Below are 26,328 nucleotides of genomic sequence, written 5' to 3'. Positions count from 1 at the left end.
CGAGATAGCAGCTAAGAAATTTCGCATTAAACAGTTAATGATCACCAGAAAGACGCTATACGAAAGATTTTTACATGAAAAACAAGATTTATTGGAAAATCTACCTACTAGATATGGGAAATCGCTTAAAGGAATAAAATATGGCGCTCAAGAGCATAGCCCAGTAATTTCTTCCGAGACAAGCTCGAGGACTTTTTGAATAACAGGGGTTCTAAGTTCCTGACATTTCACATAAATTGCTAACGCGACGTTAGAAGGTTGGCCATAAGATAACGCTTTAGCTAACGATTCGTGTTCACTTTTCACGACTTTTCTAACAGTGTGAACAAAACAAAACAAAACAACTTTTCTAACAGTATCAAATTGAGCTAGTCCTCGCAGTATACGCGAAGTAAATACCAGAACTGTGAGCGTTACCCAGAAGTTTACAATGAATACCCGTGGAAGTCAACGGTGTGATAGTCTCAGAATTAAAAGTTATCTAGCCTTTTTGCGATTTTCTTTAGCTTTACACTGCATTCGTTGTTTAAAATAAGTGATCATCTTCTTCGTTTATTAAAAATACTGTCAGGATTTATATTCGAATTCAATCTCTTAAATCTTGAGTCGTCTCGTTTAATTTCCTTGAGTCTAAATTACGCCTTTTAAAAAAAGTTTTCCAGTTTCTTTTTGCTTCTAATACTTTGGTACGAGCTCGATAGCAAGTAATATCAGCAGATAAAACAATGTCGATAGCTAAACTTATAAAAATATAAATCTTTTCTTTCATTTATGAACAAAGAAAACACTTATTCCGTCTCCAATAACCTTGGGGGGGGGGGGGGGGGGGGGAGGGGGGGGAGGGGGGCATCAAACATTCAACAAGAACGAATTCAATCTTAATTTCCCAAAGATTTTCTCCAACTTCCACTCAAATGCGTCTTAGAATTATTTCTCTCGCGAATGTTTACAAGTTGTCAAATTTGAAACGTTTTGATTGGTTCTTGAAACACAATGACACTTATCTGATTGGTTGAACACAAAGAATAGGAAAGGAATGTTGTGCTCGGGCAAGCAGCAGCTACTCAGGGGAGAAAGCATTGCGTGACGACACTGAAAGCGGCTGTGGGGGAGACTACTGGCTACCGTGTTTATATCAAAGCACAAGGACACGCTCCCGCAAATATTTTACAAAAGCTATACAAAACCTATTGTTATGTCTCTGTACTGTGAAAAGCAAGAGAAACGCTCAGCTACGCCTCGGGTTCCTAAGCTTGCTTATCTCTTGCTCAACTTCAGCTCCCAGCTTATTCTATTTCCGTAAGAGATATGTGCGTGCGATAAACTTACAAAAAAAAATTAAACATACCTTTTGAAAGAGTTACCAATGAAATCAGCAATGCAATCGTTTCTATGTAAAAATACTTCATACTTTATTGCCAATGGTACTTCAAAGTTGTGGTTTCAAACCACAGGCAGGTTAGTGACGACGTTTTCATAGAGAGCGTTGATTTGCTTTTTATAATTTCTTAGTCAATACCAGAAAGGAAAACCAGAAAACCCATGCACTTTCGAGTCGTTCACGGACCAATCAAAAATAGCAGGGATTGTATTAGTCAACTTGTATTATAAATGGGATATTTAGCCTATACATAGTACTCAGTTGATGTAATGTATTTAGAAAATCTATTGTGTTCTGTTGTAAATTCATCGTATTTTTGTGAATAACTTAGATCAACTGCTTGCTACGTAGGCTCTTTCAACTGTGAATTGCATTATGAAATATATGAACGCGCGCGCTGATTAGCTGGCTACCGTGTTTATATCAAAGCACAGGGACACGCTCTCGCAAATATTTTACAAAAGCTATACAAAACCTATTGTTATGTCTCTGTACTGTGAAAAGCAAGAGAAACGCTCAGCTACACCTCGGGTTCCTAAGCTTTTTATATTCATTAACTATATTCCTGTATTCATTCGTGAATATTATGAGTTTCTCTTGGGACCAAAAAAAAAAAAAAGAAAAGAAAAATAGAAATAGTCATCATTATAAAGGAGGTAAGAAAAGGTTAAAATTAAAAAGAAGAAAAAATATGATAATAATATAAAAAATATGTTATCTTATAGATTTAAAAAAAAAAAAAGCTCAAACGATAACGAATACTTTCATAAATAAAAATCGTAAGCAAAAAGTACATGTCTTCAAATCAACTAAGGGGTATTATCTTGTTGCTTTATAAAAGATGTACAAAGTTATTTAGTTTAAAAAAATCACAGGTTAGAGAAAAAGAAAAATTGATTGAAAAAAGTCCATGTATTTTTTTAGATGATGGCTAGTAAACACTAGCGTGGACTGCGTCGGTGTTTCTAATAAAACAGTTATCATTTAGAATGATAAGTTATACACCGTAGTGAAAATAGTAACTGACGTTTCGGACGTTAGTCCTTCGTCGGAGTCAATAGAAAGTAAGAGTAAGAGAGATGTTTATATAGTAGAGGAGAGAGAAAACAAACCAATAAGAAAAAAGCAAGCCATTTAACAAAGGAAAACAAAAGGATCGAAAACAACAATAGGTGGGAAATAACTTAATCATAAGCGAAGCGTTCGTTCATCCCGTGGGGATTAACGGTGCCAAGTGAATGAATTAAGCGCATTTCTTTTGTTTTACGATGATTGTTGCTCCAGTGGGTTAAACACATACCAAAAACAATAGCATTAAGCTCAGAGTGATTAGCAGAGTTAAAGTGCCGAGCAACTGGTTTAGATAAATCTTTCTTGCGAATGTCGTACCACCTTTACGACATTCGCAAGAAAGATTTATCTAAACCAGTTGCTCGGCACTTCTTGGACAATCTGTATCAGTGGATATAGCTTTACTTTATTCTGTATTAGTTGGCAATATAGAGCAATTGGCTTTACTCGTAGTCATAGTTACATCACCTCGTAATCTCTTCTCTGTTATCTGAAAGTAATACATTTAGCCACGTTAATTATCAATTCACTAGTGTAACTTATACGCTTTCCATTGAGACATGACAAATAACGTGAAAACACGGATAAAGAGAAAACAAAGCAAGAAATAAACAAATAAATAAATAAATAAAACAAAACAAACGCGCTAAGCGAAGTGATAAAAATTAAAATATAAGCAAAACAACGTAAACCAAACAAAGACAAAAACCAAAAGCAAAAAAGTACCAAAAAAAGGCAAAAGACAAAAAGAATTAAAAACAGACATCCAAAGTACTTACCTTTAGAAAAGTTTCTTTTAAATTTTGATGTAAATATAGGTTATGAGGACGACAATTACCATCACTAAAGCACACGTTATCGACAGGTGGGAAATTGCAAAATTTCTTTCTGTTAAAAGAAAAGTTAAATGAAAAATAAAGTTTTATCGATTCATCTCACAATCCACTACCCTCAATAATGCCATAAAAAAAGGCTAATTTCGAACATTCTAGAACGCATGGTACTTTTAAGAGCCGCGAAAGAAAATCGTTATACTAAACATTTAAAATAATGAGATAATAAATAATGTAGTATTGTATTATTGATGCAAGCTTGAAAATTGGTAGACTTTTTAACGTGCCTTGGAAAAATGGCATATACTTAGTAATCTGTTTTCTTTTGTCTTCTCGCTTACTTTCTATTGTAGTTGATATTGGCCACCCTTCAAAGAAGAAAGAAATAACGATTACTTTTACTAAACAAATTACGCACAAACAAATATCATTATACATATATGTATAATGTAATGATATAGAGTTCGTAATTGTTTACTATCAATCACGTGACTTTTTTGGAGTTGACTGGGGGGCAAACAAGCGATTATGACTGGGGGGCAACTATCAGATGCTAAGTCAAAACATATCAATACAAGTCCTCAAACTATTGTATTTGACTATTTTCACGACAACAAACCAGAAAACAAGAGATCAAAACAACCTCCAAGATTCTACAAGACATCAAAAAAGAGCTATTACCGGAAGTGACGTCTATTGATAACAACCTATAGAGGATTTGCACCATCACATGGCGACGGCCATAATATAGATTGCAGGAACAGTAAAATCATTTTTCATTTAATAGCTCAATTACCAAGTGGAAAGGGGTTTTATTGTTATGCAATCTAACCACAGATAGCCCAAGCTGAAATTGAAAAATTCGGGATAAAATCGCATGCGCACTGGAAACAATTCTCAAACTACGATTTGGCTTATGTTAACTGTGACTAATAATGAACGCGACGCAGCAATTCCAGAAATCTCGATATACATCTGATATATATAAGAAAACGTTATATCATACTTTCATTTATATGAATGTACCTTTCCTTTCCGTCGATCGGATAGGCCCGTCTTTCTTTCAGTCGACTTTATTATATGAGGTTTTTGTCACTACCCTTTTTTTTCTGAAGGATAGTTACATCACAAGAATCTAAAATATTATTATGCAAAGTCGTCAAACAAAATGAAATTATTTACATTTTACTGAGATTTCGGTTCTTGTTGTAACTGGATCCTCGTTTGGATTATTCGTAGCCTGACACTCATACGTCCCACGTTGGTGTCTCGTGATGTTGATGAATCTGAGAAATGCTTCACCAACTCCTTCACTGATAATTTTTGGGTTCTTTATAATTCGTACCCACGTTATGTAGGGCATAGGATCTGCAGCTGCTGAACATCGCATGCACAGACTTGATCCTTCATTGATAGGCGTCGATATATTGACAGGAGTAGTAAAGCGGGGACGTTCTGAATACAACAAATTAATCAATCATTAGTTGGGAGTTATTAAAAACAATAGTTTAGTCCAATAAATTAGTGAATACATTCATCATAAAACATTTAAGCACCCTTAAGTATATGCTATTTGGTATGGAATGCAGTCAATTAGTAACGATATATGTCTTAATGGTTTGTCACCTATTTGTTTAGCGTTTAACGTTTTGGTATAAACCAAGGGATGTATATCTTACCTGTAACAACTAGTCTTACTTTACTTCTTATTGGTGATCCCGCTAATAACAGCAGACTACATTCATATAGCCGTTCATCAGCTTTGGTGACATTAGAGATGACAAGAATAGCAGTGGACTCTTTACTGAGTCGACGCAGTTTTGGGGGACCTTTTTTTTTGTTTATACTGAACTTCCATCCATGGTAACCATCCTCGAGGCCTATGGCTATTCTAAATCCCCTAGTATTATACAGAGCCCACTCTGGTGAATATGGATCAAACAGTGCAGTTCTATTTCTGACATTGTAATCCCAAACAAGTCTCGCTGTACCTCCACTGGACACGTAGAGCACACTTGGAGGTTCTCGAGTGAACCATTGAATACCTATTGAATATCATGTATTCATATCATCCGCATGAAACAAATGAAATTAGCAAAATTAAACAGAACGACCTGATTTTGCGTAGGATTACCTTTTGAAAGAGTTACCAATGAAATCAGCAATGCAATAGTTTCGATGTAAAAATACCTCATACTTTATTTCTAATCGTACTGCAAAGTTATGGTTCTTCATAAGCCGGTTAGTAATTATAAGGACGTTTTCATAGAGAGCGTTCATTTGCTTTTTATTTTATATTTCCTTAGTCAACACCAGAAAGTAAAACCAAAATGGAAGTGTCAAAATTAAAAAATCCAAGGTAGAAAGTAAGAAGAAAAGAAATCCTTATGCACTTTCGAATCTAACCGAGTTGTTCCCGGAATAATCAGAAACAGCTAAAACAAAATTATTTGTCAATTTATATTATAGATTGGATATTTATACATATTACTAAGTTGATGTAATGTATTCAGAAAATCTATTTTATTCTATTGTATATTATATGTATGTTTATGGATTACTTAGATCAACTGCTTGCTGCGTAGCTCTTTCAGCTGCAAATTGCATTATGAAATATTTCACGCGCGCTGATTAGTTGGCTACCGTGTTTATATCAAAGGACAGGGACACGCTCACGCAAATATCTTATAAAAGCTATACAAAAACCTATTGTTATGTCTCTGTACTGTGAAAAGCAAGAGAAACGCTTAGCTACGCCTGTTTCTCTCTTGCTCAGCTTTAGCTTCCAGCTTATTCTATCTCTGTAAGAGATATGTGCGTGCGTTTTATTTTCCTTAATTATATTCCCGTATTCAATGGCTGTTTCCACAGTGTTACATGAATATTATTAGTTTCCCTTGAAACCAAAAGAAATAGTCATTATTCTATATAAGAAGTTAAGAAAAGGTTGAAATTAGAAAGAAGAAATTAAAATAAATAAACAATAAATGCGTGATATGGTAGGGGGGGGGGTGGGGTGGGGAGGGGGGTGAGGGGCTAATTTAGTTTCTTCAGTCAACTCAACGGGAAAAAATATTTTAAAAAATATCGTTTTTTTCTGCTGAATGGGGGAAGTGGAGGGCTTCAGTTTCCCTTTGCACCCCTACCGGATCCGCCCTTGTGACGTTTCATATTTCACACAACCAAAATCCCTTTCGGTAGCTTTTTCGTTAGATAAAATTTCACTACTGTGTTGGTATCCTCAAAGGATTTTTACATTTTAATATGAAAAGAGCTTTTTTAAAAAATGTGGTAGCTTAGGTATGGAACTCCATGAGGGGTCTGTTGCAAAATCCACCAAGTTTTAATGTATAGGTCATATATCAAGTGCGCATGCTCTAATTTTTTTTTTTTTCGTATCTATAGGCTCAAAGAACCGTACATCGCAAATATGTATAAATCGTTTTTTTTTTTTTTATTCTCCCATTTAACATTGGGAACCTATCACGTATAGTAAAGCACGGCATTCATGGAAAGCAGGTTTTTTATTTTATTTCATTATATTACATTAAACTTAATGTATATTAGTTGATTATTTCAAACATTTTGTAAATCCTGATCTTTATACCGTGGTAAAATAAAGTTTTATCTATCTTATCTATCTATCTATCTATCTATCTATCTATCTATCTATCTATCTATCTATCTATCTATCTATCTATCTATCTATCTATCTATCTATCTATCTATCTATATTTAAATTTAGAGAAAGGTTGAAAGCACGCATAACAAATTTTTAATTACTAAGAAAGCCATCTCAAAGTAGTTCTGTGCAATTCCTTTAGATCTGCAGCAATCCTTCGGGAGCACTTTAACAGAATGTACTCGCCACAAAGAATGGAAACAAAATAGGACAAAATTTGTTGGTTTTTTTTTTTTTTTTCTAATTTTTTTTTTTCATTTTTAAAAATGTTTTATTGAATAGAAAGAAAAATAAAATAAACAACATCTATGACGCCTACATACCTAAAAAGAGGAATTTTATTTTTTTAGGAAACAAAATGGATTTTCACCTCTTCCTGTTAACCTAATTGTTATTGTTAAAACATGCTGCATTACAATTACAACTGTATAGGAAATACGACCGTTCGAGAATAATTAATGAACATTATTGATAAAATGGCACTGCCTTCACCTTCTACATTCGCCGTTTTCAAAAAAAAACTGGTTGCTTATTTAAATGGAAGGTATTTTGGCTCTGACCTAAAGTTCTTTTAGCGATTTGTCCTTCCTGTAAGACACTGTTGGAGGATCTGAATAAATCCTAGAACTGTTTTAATAGTTTTAGCAGTTAGCAATGCCGGTTTCGGATAGGTAATGACGTATCCTTCTTCAGTTGTTCTTAGTATGCTATAAAATGCGAACAAGTAGATTCGAACCGTAATGCGACGATGGTTCTAAAGAGACCCTTTTATAGGTATTAAGATCACGTGTAATCATTGTCTAAATTGATTGTCCAATCAGAAAACAGGATTCAGAATAACTTCGCATATTTCAAAAGTGGTAAAATCAGTTAAAGATTTTTAATTTCTTGACCATTTTTTGTGGGGGCGGCAAAAAAAAATATCAAAGTATTGAAATTGTGCTGCAAGAAATCACTACAAGTCATGGCATCACCGTATACTTGTTTAATTGCTTATCATGTATTAAACCAACTACGGGGCACACTAACCATATATTCTCCCTCAGATGTGATCAGGAATTCCTGACCACTTTTTACAAAAACACCATCTCGACTAGCGGCTCTGTATTTTGCCTCAGATGTGATCAGGAATTCCTGACCACTTTTTACAAAACACCATCTCGACTAGCGGCTCTGTATTTTGCCTCAGATGTGATCAGGAATTCCTGACCACTTTTTACAGAACACCATCTCGACTAGCGGCTCTGTATTTTGCCTCAGAGATGATCAGGAATTCCTGACCACTTTTTACATAACACCATCTCGACTAGCGGCTCTGTATTTTGCCTCAAATGTGATCAGGAATTCCTGACCACTTTTTACAGAACACCATCTCGACTAGCGGCTCTGTATTTTGCCTCAGAGATGATCAGGAATTCCTGACCACTTTTTACAAAACACCATCTCGACTAGCGGCTCTGTATTTTGCCTCAGAGATGATCAGGAATTCCTGACCACTTTTTACAAAACACCATCTCGACTAGCGGCTCTGTATTTTGCCTGATTCCTTACTACTTTTTAGCAAGGAAAGCCTAGGTTTTTTTTAAAGAGATACAGTACTCCGTTTATGATAAAGGTTCTAGCTAAACAATTTTAACCTTGTAATTTCTTATATTCCAGTTTTAATTTTTGGCAGTTCAATGTTGCAATTTGTTCTTATCGTTCAGAGTAAAATCTGTTAGCAGTATACAAGATTTTGGAAGCTCATCCGTCCATGGTTCAGGGGGGAAACCAGACATCCAAGGTTCCTCCACGATCCCTTCCAATAGCACATCTTGAAGTTCTCGTCGGCCATTACCAATGATCGGTGGCTTGCTATTTGCTTGACAGTGTTCTTCAAGTTTGAATTTGTCAACAGAACAGTGACAATGCTCACATTAAATTTGACACCGCTTATTCTATTTTGAAGCCAGGAGTTTTGTGTTTGTTTATGGTTGGTAGATTCGGGACAAAGAGCATTAGGAAAACTTGTCTTAAACTCTTTTTACGATTGGTCTAAACCCTCCTCTACTGGAAAGCTTTGATGGCAAATGCGACAATCTTTTTCCGGATTCTTTTTCTTTTGTTACGTACAACACAGGTTACAATAGTAGCGTCAAAAAATGTTGAAATTCTGCCTCGATTCTGCTATACCATCATTTCAAGTTCCTTGCTTTCAGATAAGAAGAAAAAACTTGATTTGACAAATAACTGCATTTACCTTTAGAGATCTCCTGGTCTTTACTTTTGCCTAATGCATCCACATCTTGTGGTTTTGTATCTTGTCCTGAGCGAGGTGTGCTAGATGTCGAAATTTTATCATAAGGACCATCCCCAGATGAATGGCGGTTTATTGGCGTTGAGCAGTAGATAGGATCAGTTCGCGTCCTTCCAAAAAGAATAGTTTCGTTTTCAAGTTGATCCTTCTTGGGCGATGAGCAGTCCGTAGAATGCTCGGATATATATTGAAGCTGGGCTTTTAGCATTCGTGGCTGGGGAGAATTCCTCAAAGCTGGAATTAGTCGGAATATCTACTATGTCAAACGAATCATCTCCAAAGCTGCTATCCGTAGGAATATTCTTGAGGCTGGAACAAGACTTCTCAATAGGCGATTCATTAACAAAGCTGCTGTCAGAAGGGATGTAAAAAACTGTATTCTTAGTCACCGTCTTCACTGGCGATCCGGCCTTACTGAAGCTGCTGTCGTTAGGGATGCTTTTATCTTGGCGTAAATTATTCAATGGAGATCAGTAAACGAACTCATTACCAAATCATTACTAGTTTCTATAATTTTTTGTCTTTTCTGAGGCGACGAATGTGCTTTGTCTTCATTCATGGTGATCGAAGACTAAATTTGACGAAACGTTCAAGTGCTACTACGACGAAAATCGCTCAAACTTGGATTCAGCTGAAACTTCCTAAGAATGCTCTTTAAAGGTCCAATAATCACTGTATGAAGTGTTTTTTCGATATTCGGGACGAAAGTATGATATTTTTACGATTATTTTTTGGAGTCTGTGACGTCATACACTCAACATCGAACATCGCTCCATACATTTCTTTGTAGTTTATGATCAAAATATCAGTAGTAAAGGGAGAAAGAAATACCCAAACACCCCAAAATATAAATTATAGTCACAAGTAATGTGAAATAAGCACATTAGCCACCCTTTGGGCTTTATAGGAATAAAATAAATTAAGGGTTTATATACAAAGAAATATATGTAGCAATGTTTGATGTTGAGTGTATGACGTCACAGACTCCAAAAAATAATCGTAAAAATATCATACTTTCGTCCTGAATATCGAGAAAACACTTCATACAGTGATTACTGGACCTTTAAAGAGTATTTTTAGGAAGTTTCAGCCGAATCCAAGTTTGAGCGATTTTCGTCGTAGTAGCACTTTCAGTTACACAAAGAACAGTTGATTGTTATGTTATTTGCAAATCAAAATGCCGCCAAAATTTGCACGTGACAGGACACACACAATGAGTTTTTCAACGTCTTCCTGATAAAGAAGATCTCCAGAAACTGTCAAAAGGGCATAGATGAAAGATGACATACAGCTAGGAATACTAAATGTTTTTTTGGCATCATCGTTTGAAAAATATTTTAGTTAATATTTTATACAATAATATATCAAACATGGACAGTTTTTGTTCAGCAGAGGATATCTTTTTGCAGTATGTCGAAATTTACCTTTTTAGTTTGTAAAACCCTTAGTGAAGGTCATGAGTTCATGGTGTGCATTTGATAGAGTCCAGATACATGTCCTGTGGCTATTCTGGACATGCTAATTGCTTATTACTTACATAAAGGTCATTTCTTCGTTCTGACCTAAAATATATAATCCACGAGTTAGTCTCTCCGTACTCAGTACCGCTTACAGTTGTATTTCAACATGGCTTCATCAGCAGACATTTCGTGCAGAATGAGAGCCCTTACATTTTACATTCAGGTACTAAAGAACAACCTAAGAACTAAAAAGGGCAGTGCTTGGGCAAAATCCTTCACTGTTAAGCTTCTGCTACACAAAAGTCATAAGGTAGGAAAGGTCATTGAATAACTACTTGATAGATTTGGACATCATTCAGTAATTTTATATAATCGATCTTTTTTTTTTTTTTTTTTTTTTTTTTTTCATAGTTTAACTGCTAAAATGGCTACAGGATGCTAGATATAACGCTATGTGAACCTTGGCCAGATGGAAAAGATTTTGCGGCAAAGGCTTCAGCCATCTTAGGGATCGAGGTGCTTGAAAGTGCAATGCCGACAACACCATTAGGAAGCCTAAGCAAAGGACCACAAGCAAAGAGAGTGCGCCGCGAAACTAGGCAAAAAAGCGCTGAACTATCTGTCGAGCCAAGGAATGATCTGCCTGTCTCACCGAGTGCTAATCTCCCTACAGCCCTAGCACATTTATCTGAAGTAGAAACAGCAGATCAGCAGATTTCCGAGCAGTTATCCACTTTCCTTAAATTTGCCATTAAAGTTGACGGTAAGTTCCAAAAAAAAAGGTGCAATATTACGTTACACTAGGACACTGGGTTCTTATACGCTTTTGGTACTTACGACATCTTTTTTAAAAAATGGGGGCGTTATTCATTTTTATCATTTTATTTTTGTGCTTGTCATTGTAGTGACCACCAAAGTGTTAACAAGCTCTTTAACAGCACCGAGAGCGGAATACGAGTTACGTGGCGTTGACCACGTTATTGTGAAGCAGCTGAAAGAGCAGATGCTCAACAACCCTGTTCCTGGCCAAAAGCCGTTAATAGTCGTGGTAAAGGGGCTCCACAGAATAGAAGATTTCGAAGCTGAGAACATTGATTCTTATGAATTGGAGGTCGTTATTGGCGGAAACCATCGGCGCGTGGCTATGGCAGAACTCAACGAGGAGCATCAAGATTTGTACCCACTCAAATCGGTGGATGACATCTTGTTTAGAGGTATGGATTCATTTACTATAAATACATAAATTAATGGCTAAATGTAAGAGTATGATTGACGGTTAAGGTAAAAGATGAGAAAGACTGAGAGAATCATGATAAAGCAATAATGTTTTTCTATTTGTATCTTTTTCGTTGAAGAAATGCTCACCAACGCAGCGATAAAACTGTGATCAGGCACACAATAACATGGACCAGTTCAGTCATGAACTCACGCCTCAAGATAAGGTACGTAAACTAAGTAGTTTAATAGCTTTAATAGTAGTTTAATAGTTTAATAGCGTAGGCTAGTAGGTTAAAACAAATGCTCCGCCAAACAATGTTTGAGTAATGGAATAGTATACGTGATTTGTATGGTGGTTGGTTAACTTCAAAAAGTAGAAATCGCTTAGAAATCTTACAATACGTGAGGCCACGAAAAAAATATCGAGCAGCCAAAAATTCAAATATTCCCGTAAAATATCGAATGGTTCATCCCTTAAGACGACTGAAACCTGAGATGCGCTATATTTTTTAATGCATTTTCAGGTGAACTACTAAGGATTGCCAAAGAGAAGAAATGGCAACTATTTGTCATAACGAAGAATGCTGGACGCATAGCAACTTTGAAGGCCATATATATTATTACAAATTCTGCAAATACAGAGCCGCTAGTCGAGATGGTGTTTTGTAAAAAATGGTCAGGAATTCCTGATCATCTCTGAGGCAAAAAACAGAGCCGCTAGTCGAGATGGTGTTCTGTAAAAAGTGGTCAGGAATTCCTGATCATCTCTGAGGCAAAAAACAGAGCCGCTAGTAGTGATGGTGTTCTGTAAAAAGTGGTCAGGAATTCCTGATCACATCTGAGGCAAAACACAGAGCCGCTAGTCGAGATGGTGTTCTGTAAAAAGTGGTCAGGAATTCCTGATCACATTTGAGGCAAAATACAGAGCCGCTAGTCGAGATGGTGTTCTGTAAAAAGTGGTCAGGAATTCCTGATCACATTTGAGGCAAAATACAGAGCCGCTAGTCGAGATGGTGTTCTGTAAAAAGTGGTCAGGAATTCCTGATCACATCTGAGGCAAAATACAGAGCCGCTAGTCGAGATGGTGTTTTGTAAAAAGTGGTCAGGAATTCCTGATCACTTTTGAGACAAAATACAGAGCCGGTAGTAGGGCTGGTGTTCTGTAAAAAGTGGTCAGGAATTCCTGATCATCTCTGAGGCAAAATACAGAGCCGTTAGTCGAGATGGTGTTCTGTAAAAAGTGGTCAGGAATTCCTGATTATCTCTGAGGTATTTTGAAGTCACTGAATTAAACAAGTAATGTATTTACGTGTGTCACGCGTTTTTTGAGCTCAAGTAAGGGGAAGGTATCCTAGAGTATAAATTTGCCGATATAATTATCAAAAATTTCCAATTGGGCAAAACTAGAAACTTCTTTCTTAGGATGTCCCATTACTATTCATTGAGTAAAAGCATTAAAAAGTAAATAAATTGCCTTTTTTTAAACTTTTCAGTAAAAGCAAATGGTATTCAATTCATTTTTGCCGCAAAGTTGGCAAAGTTATTTAAAAATTCTTTGAATTTGACGCCAACACGGGTTTTGAAATATGCGAAGTTATTCTGAATCCTGTTAGAATGACGGATTTTGGATCCTTGATCCTGGCTTAATACCAAAAGTGCGTACCACAAGTGCTATTAAAGCATTTTCATCAAATCAAGTTGCATTTTTCCTTAATTCTTAGAGTATTAAGGCATTTCCTTTTAATATCACGTCTACGAATACACAAAAGTATAATTTTAGGAAATACCCCTTACTACACACTCGTGGTCTTTAGCTACTTTCATCAAATGCATGTGGTATTTTTTTATTAATTAGTTCTCGAACGGTGGTTATAATACATCTACATAAAATACGAAATAAAATAATGAAATAAAAAAATTTAATTATTTAAAAATAAAAAAATTAAAAATAAGAAATTTTAATTATCTAAAAATAAAAAAATTAAAAATAAGAAATTTTAATTATCTAAAAATAAAAAAATTATAAATAAGAAATTTTAATTATTTAAAAATAAACTTGACTCTCTTCACCTTTTCTTTGGAAGCAAAAACCCTGGAAAATAAAATAAAATAAAATAATTTTTAAAGCTTGCAATTATATTGAAGTAGTAATAAATGAAATTAGTCAAATTCAAGTTGTAATAAACAGCGATAAGTATATTATTTTTTAATATTAAGTGCGGCTTTTACCTAAATTTAAAAGTGCCACATCACCAGTGCAATCCCCATTAATATAATGTAACCCTTAATGTGCCTTAGTATGTTCGACGAGTTCGGTTCGGGTTGTGCTTAAAAGAGAAATATTTCAGTTAATCAAAAGTAAATAGAGTACAAAAATAAAAATGAAATAAGTTTGAATTCGCTTATGAAGAAAAACAATAGTGCTTTTTACCTTCCCCCCTTCCCTTCTCTTTCTCTTTATTTACTACGGTGTTTCAGGTCCATGAACATGCTGTTATAGTCAAACTACCTCAAGCGTGAACACGTAGAGGTCATGAATGACTTTATTTTTGGATTATTGATTTCATTATTCGATTCGAAGATTCATTAATGAAAACGAATTTTCAATATTCAAAAAATAATAATAATTTGAAAAATTCGATTAACTTGGCTTGTAGGCTCTTGTTTATAGCGCACACAGAAGGTAAGCGATTAATATTACATATTCCTTGCACAAAAAGTTGTTTTTGCATTTCAGTTACATATATGCTTGGCTTTTGTATGTGCCAGGCTTTGAAGATTCGTTTTCATTCAAATGCTAATAAAAATATTAATATATGATGATTACTTATTAGTGGACTTACTTGTAATGTTCAAACTCGTAGTTGTTTTAGTTGTACTAGAAGCTCCTATATCAATGATAAAAGAAATAAAATAAGGTACACATTTATAATGTGCTTTTATTCAGACTTTGGATTCCTTATACACAGGCGGGTGATGTCATTGACATGCGACGTACTTTGGTGATAATTAGCTCTCTCTTTCTCTCTCTCTCTCTTTCTCTCTCTCTCCTTTCTACCGTATAGTCGCGATTGACTCCAGCCTGCCAAAAAAGGTTTAACAATCTATTGTTAAATTATTTATGCAAAACTAACAAAATTAAGGAACTGATGCAAAAACACTATTTTAGGAAAGGTATCTGGAATAAAGAAGAGGAAAATATTATAAAGGTACAAATTAAAGACTAAGATAAAAGAAGAAGAAAGTTATGTACATTAAAATGATATAAGATGACAATATTAAGAATTAATCATTTAGAAAAAGAACTTTTTAAACAAGACAACTATAGGTATTTTAAATACGCTTGCATGTAGTGCTGAAATGAATATTATGAACTAATTACGATTTTGAGACGACAATAGTACGAAACATATTTTATTTTATTTTATTTTTTTACTTTTTTTTACTTTTTTTCACAGCTTTATTTGGGAAAACTAATATTACAATGTATTGAATAGAAAAAGAAAAAAAACTAATAGTTACCCAGAAAGGAAAGTCACGAACGGAACACGAGACCCATGCAAGGTGACCACCTCATGAATTGTTGAAATAATTAAACATAAAAAATATATGCAAAAAATATAACATTGTACGTAAAAATAAGAATAAGAATGGAAAAATAACTTCATTAAGATAAAACTAGTGTACTTTATGAGGTTAACCTCTATGACAGGGACATTCTCGAGAAGCAGACCAGGTACAAGACCTGTTGATATCGAAAACAGAATCAAGTAAAGAAAAGTAGCCTACTGAAATGTGGTTTTTGAAAGTAGCTATACTAGAAAAACATGTAAAAGGAGAAGATTTACAAATGGAATTCCAAAGTTTAACGATGCGATTAAAATATGAGGCCTGAAAAGTATTAGAGTTACAGAAAGGAACCTTGAGCATCGATCTAGGATTAAGACAGATACGTATATTACTATGCTTACTAAAGACGACAAAGTCACTAATATTAAAGTCAATATGTCCATAAAGAGCTTTATAGAAGAATATTAAGTCTAGGATTATTCATTCACATTCATCCACGCTTACTCAAAGATGCTGCGGATATATTGGCAAGGCCTTTAACAAACATCATTAATGCCTCTTTGTCACAGGCCAAGTTTCCAGCTGACTGGAAAGCAGCACGTGTCGTACCCTCGTTCAAGAAAGGTAGTGCTAGTGATATGGACAACTATCGTCCCATCTCCATTCTACCTACTATCTCCAAATTTCTTGAAAGGGTGGTCCATAATCAGTTGGTTAATTACCTCCAGGAACACAAGCTCCTAAGTCCGTTCCAGTGTGGCTTTCGTAAAGGACATTCCACCGAGTTTGCTGCTGTTCCCTTTGCTGATACTATTCGTCGAAACAATGACCAGGGCCTTTTAACTGGTGCTGTCTTTGTGGATCTACGTAAGGCGTTTGATACAGTGGATCACATGATTCTACTCCACAAGTTAACAGTTCTTGGGGTAGTTGATCACGAGAACAAATGGTTCGGTGACTATCTATCTGGGCTGTCCCAGGTTGTGGACTTTCATGGTACCCTCTCAGACCATGAACACGTGACCATTGGTGTTCCGCAGGGGTCAATCCTAGGTCCGCTGCTGTTTGTCCTGCATGTTAATGACCTTCCAGACGTAATTCATCACTGCAGCATTCTACTGTATGCAGATGACACTGTATCATTCTTCTCCAGTTCTGATGTCTCTACAATTGAACTGAAGTTGAATGACGAGCTGAATGCTATTGTCTGCTGGCTGAGGGAAAATAGTTTATTCCTGAATGCTACTAAGACTGACTCTCTGCTATTTGGAACTCATGCAAAGTTGAACAATGTAGATCATTTTAATATTCAAGTCAATGGACACACCATTAAGCGTGTCTATGAATTTAGATACTTAGGTATCGTATTTGACCAGCATGTTAGCTGGAATGCTCATGTTAAATACCTCTTGGCTAAGGCTGGTAAAAGAGTCGGTATGTTAGGGCGTATTAGGCATAACTTGACAGCGCATTGTGCAAACATTATTTATATGTCATTTATTTGTACTACTTTAGATTGCTGTGATACCGTATACCACTGTTGTGGTGAGGTAAATAGTAAAGACCTAGAAAGGTTGCAAAGACGTGCAGCACGCATAGTTGTTAAGTCCTATGACAGTGATAACGCAATGGACTCCTTAAAGTGGGGAACACTTTCAAGTAGGCGCGACCATCATACTTTTAAGCTAGTAAAGAAATGCATAAGTGGCCGCTCTCCGCAATTCTTTATTAATAATTTTAAATTTAATAGTAGTGTTTCCAAGCGCTCAACGAGACAAAGCCATCTTCTACATTTACCTAGGGTAAGAACGGAAATCGCTAAGCGCATCTTTTATTATTATGGTTGCACAGTTTATAATACATTCTTAACATAGTTATTTCTTCGTCATAATTTTTCTACACGTATTTTTTCACTTTCTTGTTGCTTTATATGATTAATACGTAATTTTACATAGATGTACTTCAATTAAAATTTAAACATATACTAGGCTACGTGTGATTGGGTCGGGTTTGGGCGGCGTCGAGTTTCGCATGTCTCGAGCCCAATGCAAATGAAATTTTTAGCGTTTGCTCGTTTGCGTTGGATTCGGTATTTTAGATCTTATTAACATACATTGGATTTTATTACTATAGCTTCATATTTTAGCTTTTTAACCTTAATTATTTATTATCTTATATTTATTAGGGCTCCTATTGATAGCAGTTATACATTCCATGTAACTGAAAGGATTACCCTGTTTAAATAAAAGGGTCATTCATTCAAGTCTTTGACTTCCCTGTCGTAGCACAAGGGAAGCAGATGGAGAGCTTGCAGGCGTTCTTTATAGTTGGTGTCACCTAATCTTGTCCTCAGAATCCATCTAGTTGCCCGCCTTTGGACGTGTTCGATTTTAGCCTTCAGCGCGACCTGGTGCGGCGACCAAACCACCGTAGCGTAGCAAAGCTTGGACTTGACCAAGGACAAATACAGGGTTTTGCGAACTTTGATGTCCGTTAACAAGGGACATGTTCTCTTCAGCAATCCTAACATCTTGTTGGCTTTGGCGATAATGAAGTAAATATGTGAGTCCCAGGAAAGATTGTCTTTGACGATAATGCCAAGATCTTTTTCTTCTTTAACACGGAGGAGCTTGGATGAGTCGAGATGATAATTATAATTGACTGGATATTTCTTACGTGTAGTTGACAACACCTTGCACTTAGTAGCGTTGAACCTGATATTGTTATCGCGGCTCCAGATTGCCAAGTTGGATAGGGTTTGTTGAAGATTTTCAGAGTCCTCAACAGATGTAATGTTCTTTTATAACTTAGTATCATCAGCATATAAAGCAGCGATTATACCTTCTGGAAGGTCATTTATGAAAAGGATGAAAAAAACTGGACCAAGTAAGCTCCCCTGAGGAACTCCAGAGGTGACAGGAGCCCAGTCAGAGGCTACACCATCAAAGGCTTTAGAGAAGTCAAGGTATAGGTGTCAGTCTGAGTGTTCTTGTCAAGGTATCGTCCGACAGAGTGAAGAACTTGGAGAAATTGCGTTGCACATGAACGTTTCTCAAGGAAACCGTGTTGAAGAGGAGTGATGAGATTGACAACATGGTCGTACAGCCTTATACAAACACAGCGTTCTAGTACTTTGCCAAATATGGACAGGAGAGAAATTGGACGGTAGTTTTCAGCAAGTTCCTCTGAATCTTTTTTGTGTATTGGAGTGACATCAGCCAGTTTCCATTCCGAAGGAAGTTTTCCCAAGAGTAAAGAAAGATTGAACATATTGCAGATGCTAGGTGCTAATTGGTGACCACAGTCCTTTAGGAGACGAGTAGTGACGGCTAGTGGGGAGTTCGCGACTCCGCCCAATACCGAATATACTTTCTTCAATATTTCGCCGTCAATATTTCGTGCTATTGTCGTTTCAAAATCGTAATTAGTTTTGTATCGCGATTCTAAAGAATTTAACATACGAACAAGAAAAAAAAAAAAAACTGACCGATTTTCTTTGATCACAAGCGAAATTCTCCTTACGAGCGCGCGCTATGGCGCAAGCAGCAAGCGTAAAAATTTGACGCCCGCGCTTCAAGCTCAAGCTCAAGCCTTCCTTTTCGTCGCGCTTTAGCCAATGAGAACCCTTAATTTTGAAACGACAATACCATAAAATATTGTCGTCTTAAAAATATAAGAGACTATTGAGAGTGAGCCGCGATGCTATAATATATGCATATTATAACTGTATATCGGTATTCTAGAATTTTATGTATGCTGAAGCTATCAAAGCCTTACGTGTAATGTTCGGAGCAGCAGCTGTAGTTTCTGGGGTTGGAGAAGGCCCTTCTGTTGTCTTTTCTGTCGAGGGAAAACGTAATAATTAAAACAATATCGCGCGGGATCCTTGTAGTTTTACCGGTTGTCTGGGCTTAGCTCTAGGTAGTGGACTTTTTTTTTTTCCTTTTTTTAAATCTGCAAGCTTTGATTCATATTTTCGACATATTTGTACTTGAATACATACGAGATATTGAGTTACGAGTTACTGCAGGTATGTGCAGCATAATATTATTTTTTAGTTTCAGTTATTCTGTTTGGCTCATTTGTTGTTGTAGTGGTAGTGGTATGAACAACTAGTGATTGGTTACTTTGTTGACTTGAAGGTTGGTTTATAATTGGTTGGTTGGTTGATAAGGTGGAATAGAGAGTATATGTAAGTAAATAATTCAATAATTTTTGGATAAAATGGAAGAATGATGAATAACAAACACAACAAGTGCTTAAAGCTTATGCTATTTTCAGGATCGACTTACGATTGTCTTTAATCATTAAAAAAATAAAGATTTAATCTAAAATTAAATCTTTAAATCTTTAATCATGACTTCAATAAGTGATTTTAAAACAGCTGTAAGTAATCATATGTCTGCTTAAAGTTCTAGTTTTATTAACTAGCATGGGTAATGGAGCTCCATGCTGCCCGGTTGGGGAATAGTTGGATGGGAGACTCCAGTGGCTGTTAAATTGGACGAGGCAGTAGACAAAGTCCGGTTTGGTAGTCGTGGGGTTTTTCGGGTCGGATTGTTCCATGACTGGGGGGCGTGGTGTTCCATTGCCTATAAATTGTATAGCTGCCTTGTTAGCCCCATGACGGGGCCTGTCCAGTTAAGGTATAACTGGAAGGTTGCCGATATGGGGTTGACTGGGGGCTGTATGATTGGTAAAACCACATATTAAGTGATTATTAATTATTTAATCATTATAAGCACAATTATTATTACCATATTTGCGCATATATATTTATTTAGTTTATCTTGCACTTGCACTGAAATTTGCTAGATGTCCTTTTTGATTTTGCAAATAAATTATGTAGATGTAGATGTAAAGATTTGCGAGATCAGCGTGTTTTGTATGAATTAATTACTTAATAATCAAGCATTAATAAGGTTTGTGGACAATTTAGAATGAGAAATGACATGTACGATTATATGGTTTGATGCTAGAACTAGCTGAAAGAACTCCGGGATAGCCTAGAATATAAATATCTGTAGGATAATAAACAATCTATCATTTACTTTTTAAGAACAAAGTTATGAATATGTCGACTAATAATATAACCAACATATTCATAACATTGAACCCAGGCGTTGATGCTTGTTGTGAAGTCAGTGATCATCCAGGTGAGTGTACTCTTAAGGAAGACTTGAACTAGAGAAAGTCTTTGAAAATGACTAAGTCCAACTCAGGTTGTCCAAAGGTCAGTCACCACCAACCACAGTCTTTCTCAACACAACACTCACCCTGACGATAACACTTCACAACAGATATGTATAATATGTATATCGTATTATTTTCCTAAAAGAGAATACGGTCTCTGTGGTTAGGGATTTAGAAGTTAGGAATCATAAGTTTATATGAAATAAATAAGTTATGTTACTCCCAAAAAAGTGCATGGCTTACCTTTGTCCTTCTCTGCAACCATTACGCGCACAGGATATGGTAGAAATCTTGATACATCGTCACTGATGCTTGCAATGTATTCATTAGTGTCATTGACAGTAAGGTTTTTCAACACGAACCAAGCACGACCTATTGTCAAGTTTCCAATAAATTCTACCCTCTTTTTCAATGTCGCATCAATATCTTTGTTAAGGTGCACTTTTCCATTACATCCATTAACACTGATAAACTGAGGATCAGGGATGCTGCCCTTTCTTATTCCCCATCTGGCAGAAAGGATTTCTTTTTGATCCGTCGTATTCCACATAAACGAGGCATCTTCTCCAATGGAACATCTGATATGTGTTGGACCCTTTATGGAGTATACTTTGCCAAACAAGAAGAAAATGATAAGGTATTGATATGGTTTGCTATTATATGGTAACATTGAGTTGCTGTCTGCAATGATGACTTTATTACATTAAGTATATCCGTAGATGACAAAACATAAGGAAGGTAGCAAATTCATTAACATAGTATAAAGATTGTAATGCAGTCACAAAACTAACATGTTTGTATTCAAAGCACCGCTACTAGCTAGTTGCCGATCTAATATTTAACACTTTTCATTTTTAGAACTCTGATCTAAGCACTTCCAAGGTTGTTTTTAAAAAGGACACGACAAACTAGAACCAGGGAAACCAATACATATATTCTATCATTTCAACATCCTCAACAAAGATATTTTCTGAAAAGGGAAAAGAAACACAAAAGGGGGGAAAATAAAAGCTAGGGGTGCCGTTAAAAAGGAGAGACCGAGAACGGAAAATCAAATATTGTAAAAAGAACTGCATTTTGTTTTTCCAATCTGAATGTGAAAGCACACATTTTCCTGTTTCTCATATCATTTTGATTACAAAGCGTAAATATGAAAACAAAATCTTAGACCCTTTCTTATGATTAAATAGAATGAACCCATTTCATAAACTACAATTTGCTTCTAAATCCAAAATGGCGGACACTAAATACACCTACTGCTGATTCGACTGACTCTGTGTAGATTGTGTTCGTATTACAATTTATATGTTCAGTCAATCGATATACAAGGACACGTAAACCCATCTTATTAAACGACATTGACTGATTTTGATATAATTTTATATACGCATGCTTCAAAGTGTAGACAAACAAAGATTTGAAGAAAGCCACTAGTAAGAAGGCTCTTTATGTTTCCTAAAAGCATTTTATGTGTTGTATACTACGGCATTAACAATTACAGGCAATTTTCTTGCCATGATGTCTAGATAGTGATTAAATGGTTTCATACAAGAAACTAAAGAGGACTGAAATTGCTTTTTTTTTTTTTTTTTGGAAAAAACGCGCTTTTTTCACACACCATCAGTTAACTGAAGTTTCTTAGCACTCGATCGTTTATGACGGTATCAGACAGTCAACTAAAACTATTCGTTTTGCAGATCATTTGGAGAAAAAAATATTGAAAATTAAAGACATTCTTTACCTTGCTGAACGATTTCGAAGAAGTTTAAAAGCAAGAAGATGAAAAGGTACTGAAATCTGAAGGAGGCCATCGCCTTTAAAACTTTCGCTTTGCGAATCTGGATAATATGTACTTATTGACTGAGTGGGAGGTCCGTACGGGAAAATATTTGGCTCGAGGTCATATCGTACGGACCGAGCGCAGCTCGGTCCGTACAAATGACCGAGAGCCAAATATTTTCCCGTACGGCCCGACCTAACTCAGTCAATAAGCATTTTATCACATGACCCTCACGAAAATAAAAATAATTAAGAAAAAGAAAGCGCGCGGATTCGAGCAGGGCCGGACGGGTTTTTCCGGCCCGCTTACGTCAACCCGTCCGGCCCCCATCACGTGACTTTTTCCAATGGTTTTATTAGAGCGCGCGAGCAGGGCCGTACGGGTCATATGATAATAATGAATATCTAACACTTGTAAAGCGCATAATTTATGTTTGTTATATAGGTTATAGAAATTTTCCGATATAACGAACACTCTCATTGATTGAAAGATGAGCACGTGACACTAGTTAAATCTAAGTATATGTATCTTATTTTTCGGTTGGGAACGTGAACGACAATATAAAAAAAAATCTTCAATTACCTTTTATTCGAAATAATGATAATTTCTCCCATAATAAAAACCATGCAGTGAAATCGAATCAAAATGCACTACATCGTTTTTTGTTTTTGTTTTTTTTTTTGCGCAAGTATACTCTCCCACTTAGAAATTTTGTACACAACTTACCACCACCCCCAGGGGCTAGTTTTGTTCTTGGAAGATTCTTCGACAAAAAGTTTTCCAAGGCCTACAGTTTTAGGCTTTGAATCTCTTTTACTTAAAGAAAAACAGAGAGATACATTGATTTGTCATATTTTGTAGTTTCGGTGCTCTTAAAAAATCTCATAAAGTCGAACAAAAATCCCTACAAAAATCTATTTTTTCACGTGTTCCTGATTTAAACTTTTCCTAAAATGTTCATATAACCTTGATTTTTAGGAGTTTTTTCGAATGAGCTATCAAAAAATATAGAGTCCCGTGCAAAATTTGAGGGTTTTGCCCTGTTGAAGCTCAAAACGTGTATGGTTCTTCAATAAAATCTTGTAGATTTTTCAGCGGTTTTTGAGCGCGCGCACATCGTGGGCTCAAATCGAACGTTCAAAAGTAGGCAGCCACCTTAAGGTGAGCAAAAAATGAGGTTTACTTAATAGGTCTTTTACAGTTTTCCAAAAACAGAGCTTACATTCATTTAAACAGTTGACAAGAACAACTGAGACAAAACAAAAAATAATTCAAAAGGGAATGCAAAATACAAAATGACTCATTTCTTTGGCAGTAAATTGGCGTTTGTAAATGTTTTTGAATATTTTTTAGCTTTTTAGAGTGAAAGTCTAGTAGGTCTTTATACAATAACATCTTTCAACAACACAAATTTAAGCTCATTTTTATAATCATACTTGCTTGAACAGCTTAATAAACAGTTGAATATTTGGAAAAAAAATTATATTTCATTTAATTATTAAATAAATTATCTGTAGAAAGATATTAAATTATTGAATGAAAGTCTTCTTTGCTTTGCCGATTGGACCCCGAGATAGGAGGCGAACAAAGCTTTTTCTTGAACGAAAAACATACGATAGCTGGTTAAAAACAACCGAATTGTTAAAGATTTACAAAGCTAAATAAAGGACGAATATACACAGCTGAAAGAATTTCCCTGCCATCTGTCGTGTTCCACTTTAAAATTACATCGTTACCCACGAGACCTTGGAGCCTTGTAGGCCCGACTATTTTGCAAAATACTGTAAAATCAAATTAATAAAAAACTTTATTATTAAGTTTGTACATGCAAATCATTAAGAAGTGTGGGTATTGTAGTAAGATTCATTCGTTTTTTGTATTTTGTTTTTTGTGCTATGGATTGTATGATTTTTTGTGGTTTTATAATGCAATGAAAAATCTTTAGTAATATGCAAAACGTCTATAGTCTTAAGGCATTATAATTCTAAGTTTCAGGTTGCTATATTGTCTGTTTGCCCCTGTGACGTGTCATTACATTTTCCCTTTTTATTTCTTTGAAATTATGTTAGCAGACAAAAATATTCCAAAGAAAATCGTTCGAGTTTGTGAAACTATCCAAAGCTCCATTGATGTAAATGCAATGTCTTTATTTCACAAAAATATAACTTTGATGTCGGATGTTAAAAACATTTCCATAAATTACAATGTCCTTATGAGGAATATTGAAATTATGAATATAAATTCGTAAATCCATATATCTCGCTTTTATTACAAAATATGCTTCGCAAAACTGGAAGTCGTTTAGCAAGCTGTAAATTTGAAGTATTTTAATTAGCAATGACTATAAAAAGATAATTTTTTGGATTACATGAGTGGATGAAGCTTTTATACTAGTGATCGTGGTTAACGCTGCGTCATAGGTTTACTTTAAATTATAAGGAAGATATCCTCGCTTTCCTTGTATTTATATCAAGAGTTTTATTATTAGAGCTTGTATTAGTCAAGTCAGCTCAATACAAATTAAAAACACTCGCATCGCTCACTGGATCATTAATATAGTGACAACAATAGAAATAAGAACTAAAACCAATAATAGATATATTGTATATGGGTAAAAGTTATTAATTGTTATTTTGCTTAGCGCTACAACTAGAAGAAAAAAATTCGTACATATAATTTCCTGCAGTATACAAACTCACGTCCAAGAATATCCCTTTCTTACCTATTTTCTTGGAGAAAAGTTGCAAAAGGAGCAAGCAAAACGTGTATGTCGACGAGGACAACATAGGATGGAAAATAAAATTTAAAAAAACAACAAAAAACACTCACACACACAAAAGAAAGAACGACCAAAACCTATAAAAAATATATTACGTTACCGCTTCATTATTATGGGAATGAATTATAATACCATCAATAAATTACAGGCAGCCACTTTTTACAACGACCTGTCTTTCCACGCTATAACATGCAAAAACTACCGGTAAGACAATAAAACAACCATCACTTAATAGACAAAAGAATGATAACATGTGGATGGCTTCGTAAAATTGTAGAGTTGTAAATCACAAAAATCGTAAAAAAAATTCTTGAACGTTTTGCACTGGGAGAAGGATAATTCATATTCTACTGAGGGAAATGGCTTGGTGAGATATATGGATGTTTCATCCTTGATCTCAGGAAAGTATTTATTATTATTCACTCACAAAAACTTAAGGTTGCCTCTTCCTTTTCTGCGATTCCTAACATCTTTTAATACATCACTGTGCGGATCTACCGACTTACCGACCTAATGACCTAAATTAATGTTCAATCTATATATAAACAGTCCTTTTTTGTGGCTGCTGCCTCGTAGAGGCGAAGTTACTATGTAATCAGCCTCTTCGGAGGATAACTGAGCCTCTTCGGAATATAATTCAGCCCCATAGTGGGATTGAATAGTATCTAGTTAATATTTATGCCAAATTTAGTACTTTGCACTGTTGTATTTTATACCTTGTCGTTTTTAGTGCCTACTACCAAGTAGTAGAAACTATTATCATCGGGTTGTGAAATTAACTCTATCACGCGTATATATCAAGTAAATAAAAGCATATTTTCATAACTCATACCTGTTAATCGCCAAACAGAATCACATATGAAGTAGAAGAGACCTCAAGAGAAAATTGGTCTAAGTCTGGGAGAACATTGTCGCTTTTTCATCGAGAAAAACGAGGAAAACGTTCCTCAAAATATTACCGTCATTTTGTTTCAGTCACGCAACAAAATGAATCGGCACAAAATGAATCGGCATAACACAGGAAGCCCAAATTAATCAATATCAGCATTTAATAAAAACCTATAC

The 26,328-nt window shown here is 35.4% G+C and overlaps 2 protein-coding genes across 2 annotated transcripts; one reads left to right on the top strand and one right to left on the bottom strand.

The window, feature by feature from the left end:
* Positions 1-11,134: 11,134 nt before the first annotated feature.
* Positions 11,135-12,623, top strand: LOC148913734 (uncharacterized). Its single transcript, XM_089035893.1, has 4 exons — positions 11,135-11,486; positions 11,629-11,937; positions 12,079-12,165; positions 12,466-12,623. The coding sequence occupies exons 1-3, from the start codon at positions 11,159-11,161 to the stop codon at positions 12,108-12,110; spliced, it is 669 nt and encodes a 222-aa protein (XP_088892019.1). The 5' UTR covers positions 11,135-11,158; the 3' UTR covers positions 12,111-12,165; positions 12,466-12,623.
* A 1,032-nt stretch (positions 12,624-13,655) lies between these two features.
* Positions 13,656-25,309, bottom strand: LOC116289506 (uncharacterized). Its single transcript, XM_089035905.1, has 6 exons — positions 25,207-25,309; positions 20,948-21,313; positions 19,289-19,351; positions 14,785-14,829; positions 14,171-14,268; positions 13,656-14,033 (listed from the first exon to the last, which is right to left on the bottom strand). Exons 1-5 carry the CDS (start codon positions 25,268-25,270, stop codon positions 14,177-14,179), a joined length of 630 nt encoding a protein of 209 aa, XP_088892031.1. The 5' UTR covers positions 25,271-25,309; the 3' UTR covers positions 13,656-14,033; positions 14,171-14,176.
* Between the last annotated feature and the right edge of the window lie 1,019 nt (positions 25,310-26,328).

The sequence above is a fragment of the Actinia tenebrosa genome, unplaced genomic scaffold, assembly GCF_029948245.1.
Source record: "Actinia tenebrosa isolate PJP-AT-01 unplaced genomic scaffold, QUT_ActTen_1.0 PGA_scaffold0__85_contigs__length_37466705, whole genome shotgun sequence".
Classification (NCBI taxonomy): domain Eukaryota; kingdom Metazoa; phylum Cnidaria; class Anthozoa; order Actiniaria; family Actiniidae; genus Actinia; species Actinia tenebrosa.
The sequence above is the reverse complement of the archived record's forward strand: the minus strand, read 5'-3'. Positions and strand labels throughout refer to the sequence as shown.

Coding starts and splice junctions, on each gene's coding strand:
- LOC148913734 (XM_089035893.1), top strand. CDS start 11,159: ATGCTAGATATAACGCTATGTGAACCTTGGCCAGATGGAAAAGATTTT. Junction 11,487..11,628: donor ATTTGCCATTAAAGTTGACG/GTAAGTTCCAAA, acceptor TTGTCATTGTAG/TGACCACCAAAGTGTTAACA. Junction 11,938..12,078: donor GGATGACATCTTGTTTAGAG/GTATGGATTCAT, acceptor TTTTCGTTGAAG/AAATGCTCACCAACGCAGCG.
- LOC116289506 (XM_089035905.1), bottom strand. CDS start 25,270: ATGTTGTCCTCGTCGACATACACGTTTTGCTTGCTCCTTTTGCAACTT. Junction 14,830..19,288: donor TGCTGCTCCGAACATTACAC/GTAAGGCTTTGA, acceptor TCATTGATATAG/GAGCTTCTAGTACAACTAAA. Junction 14,269..14,784: donor TACGAGTTTGAACATTACAA/GTAAGTCCACTA, acceptor TTCTCTTTTAAG/CACAACCCGAACCGAACTCG.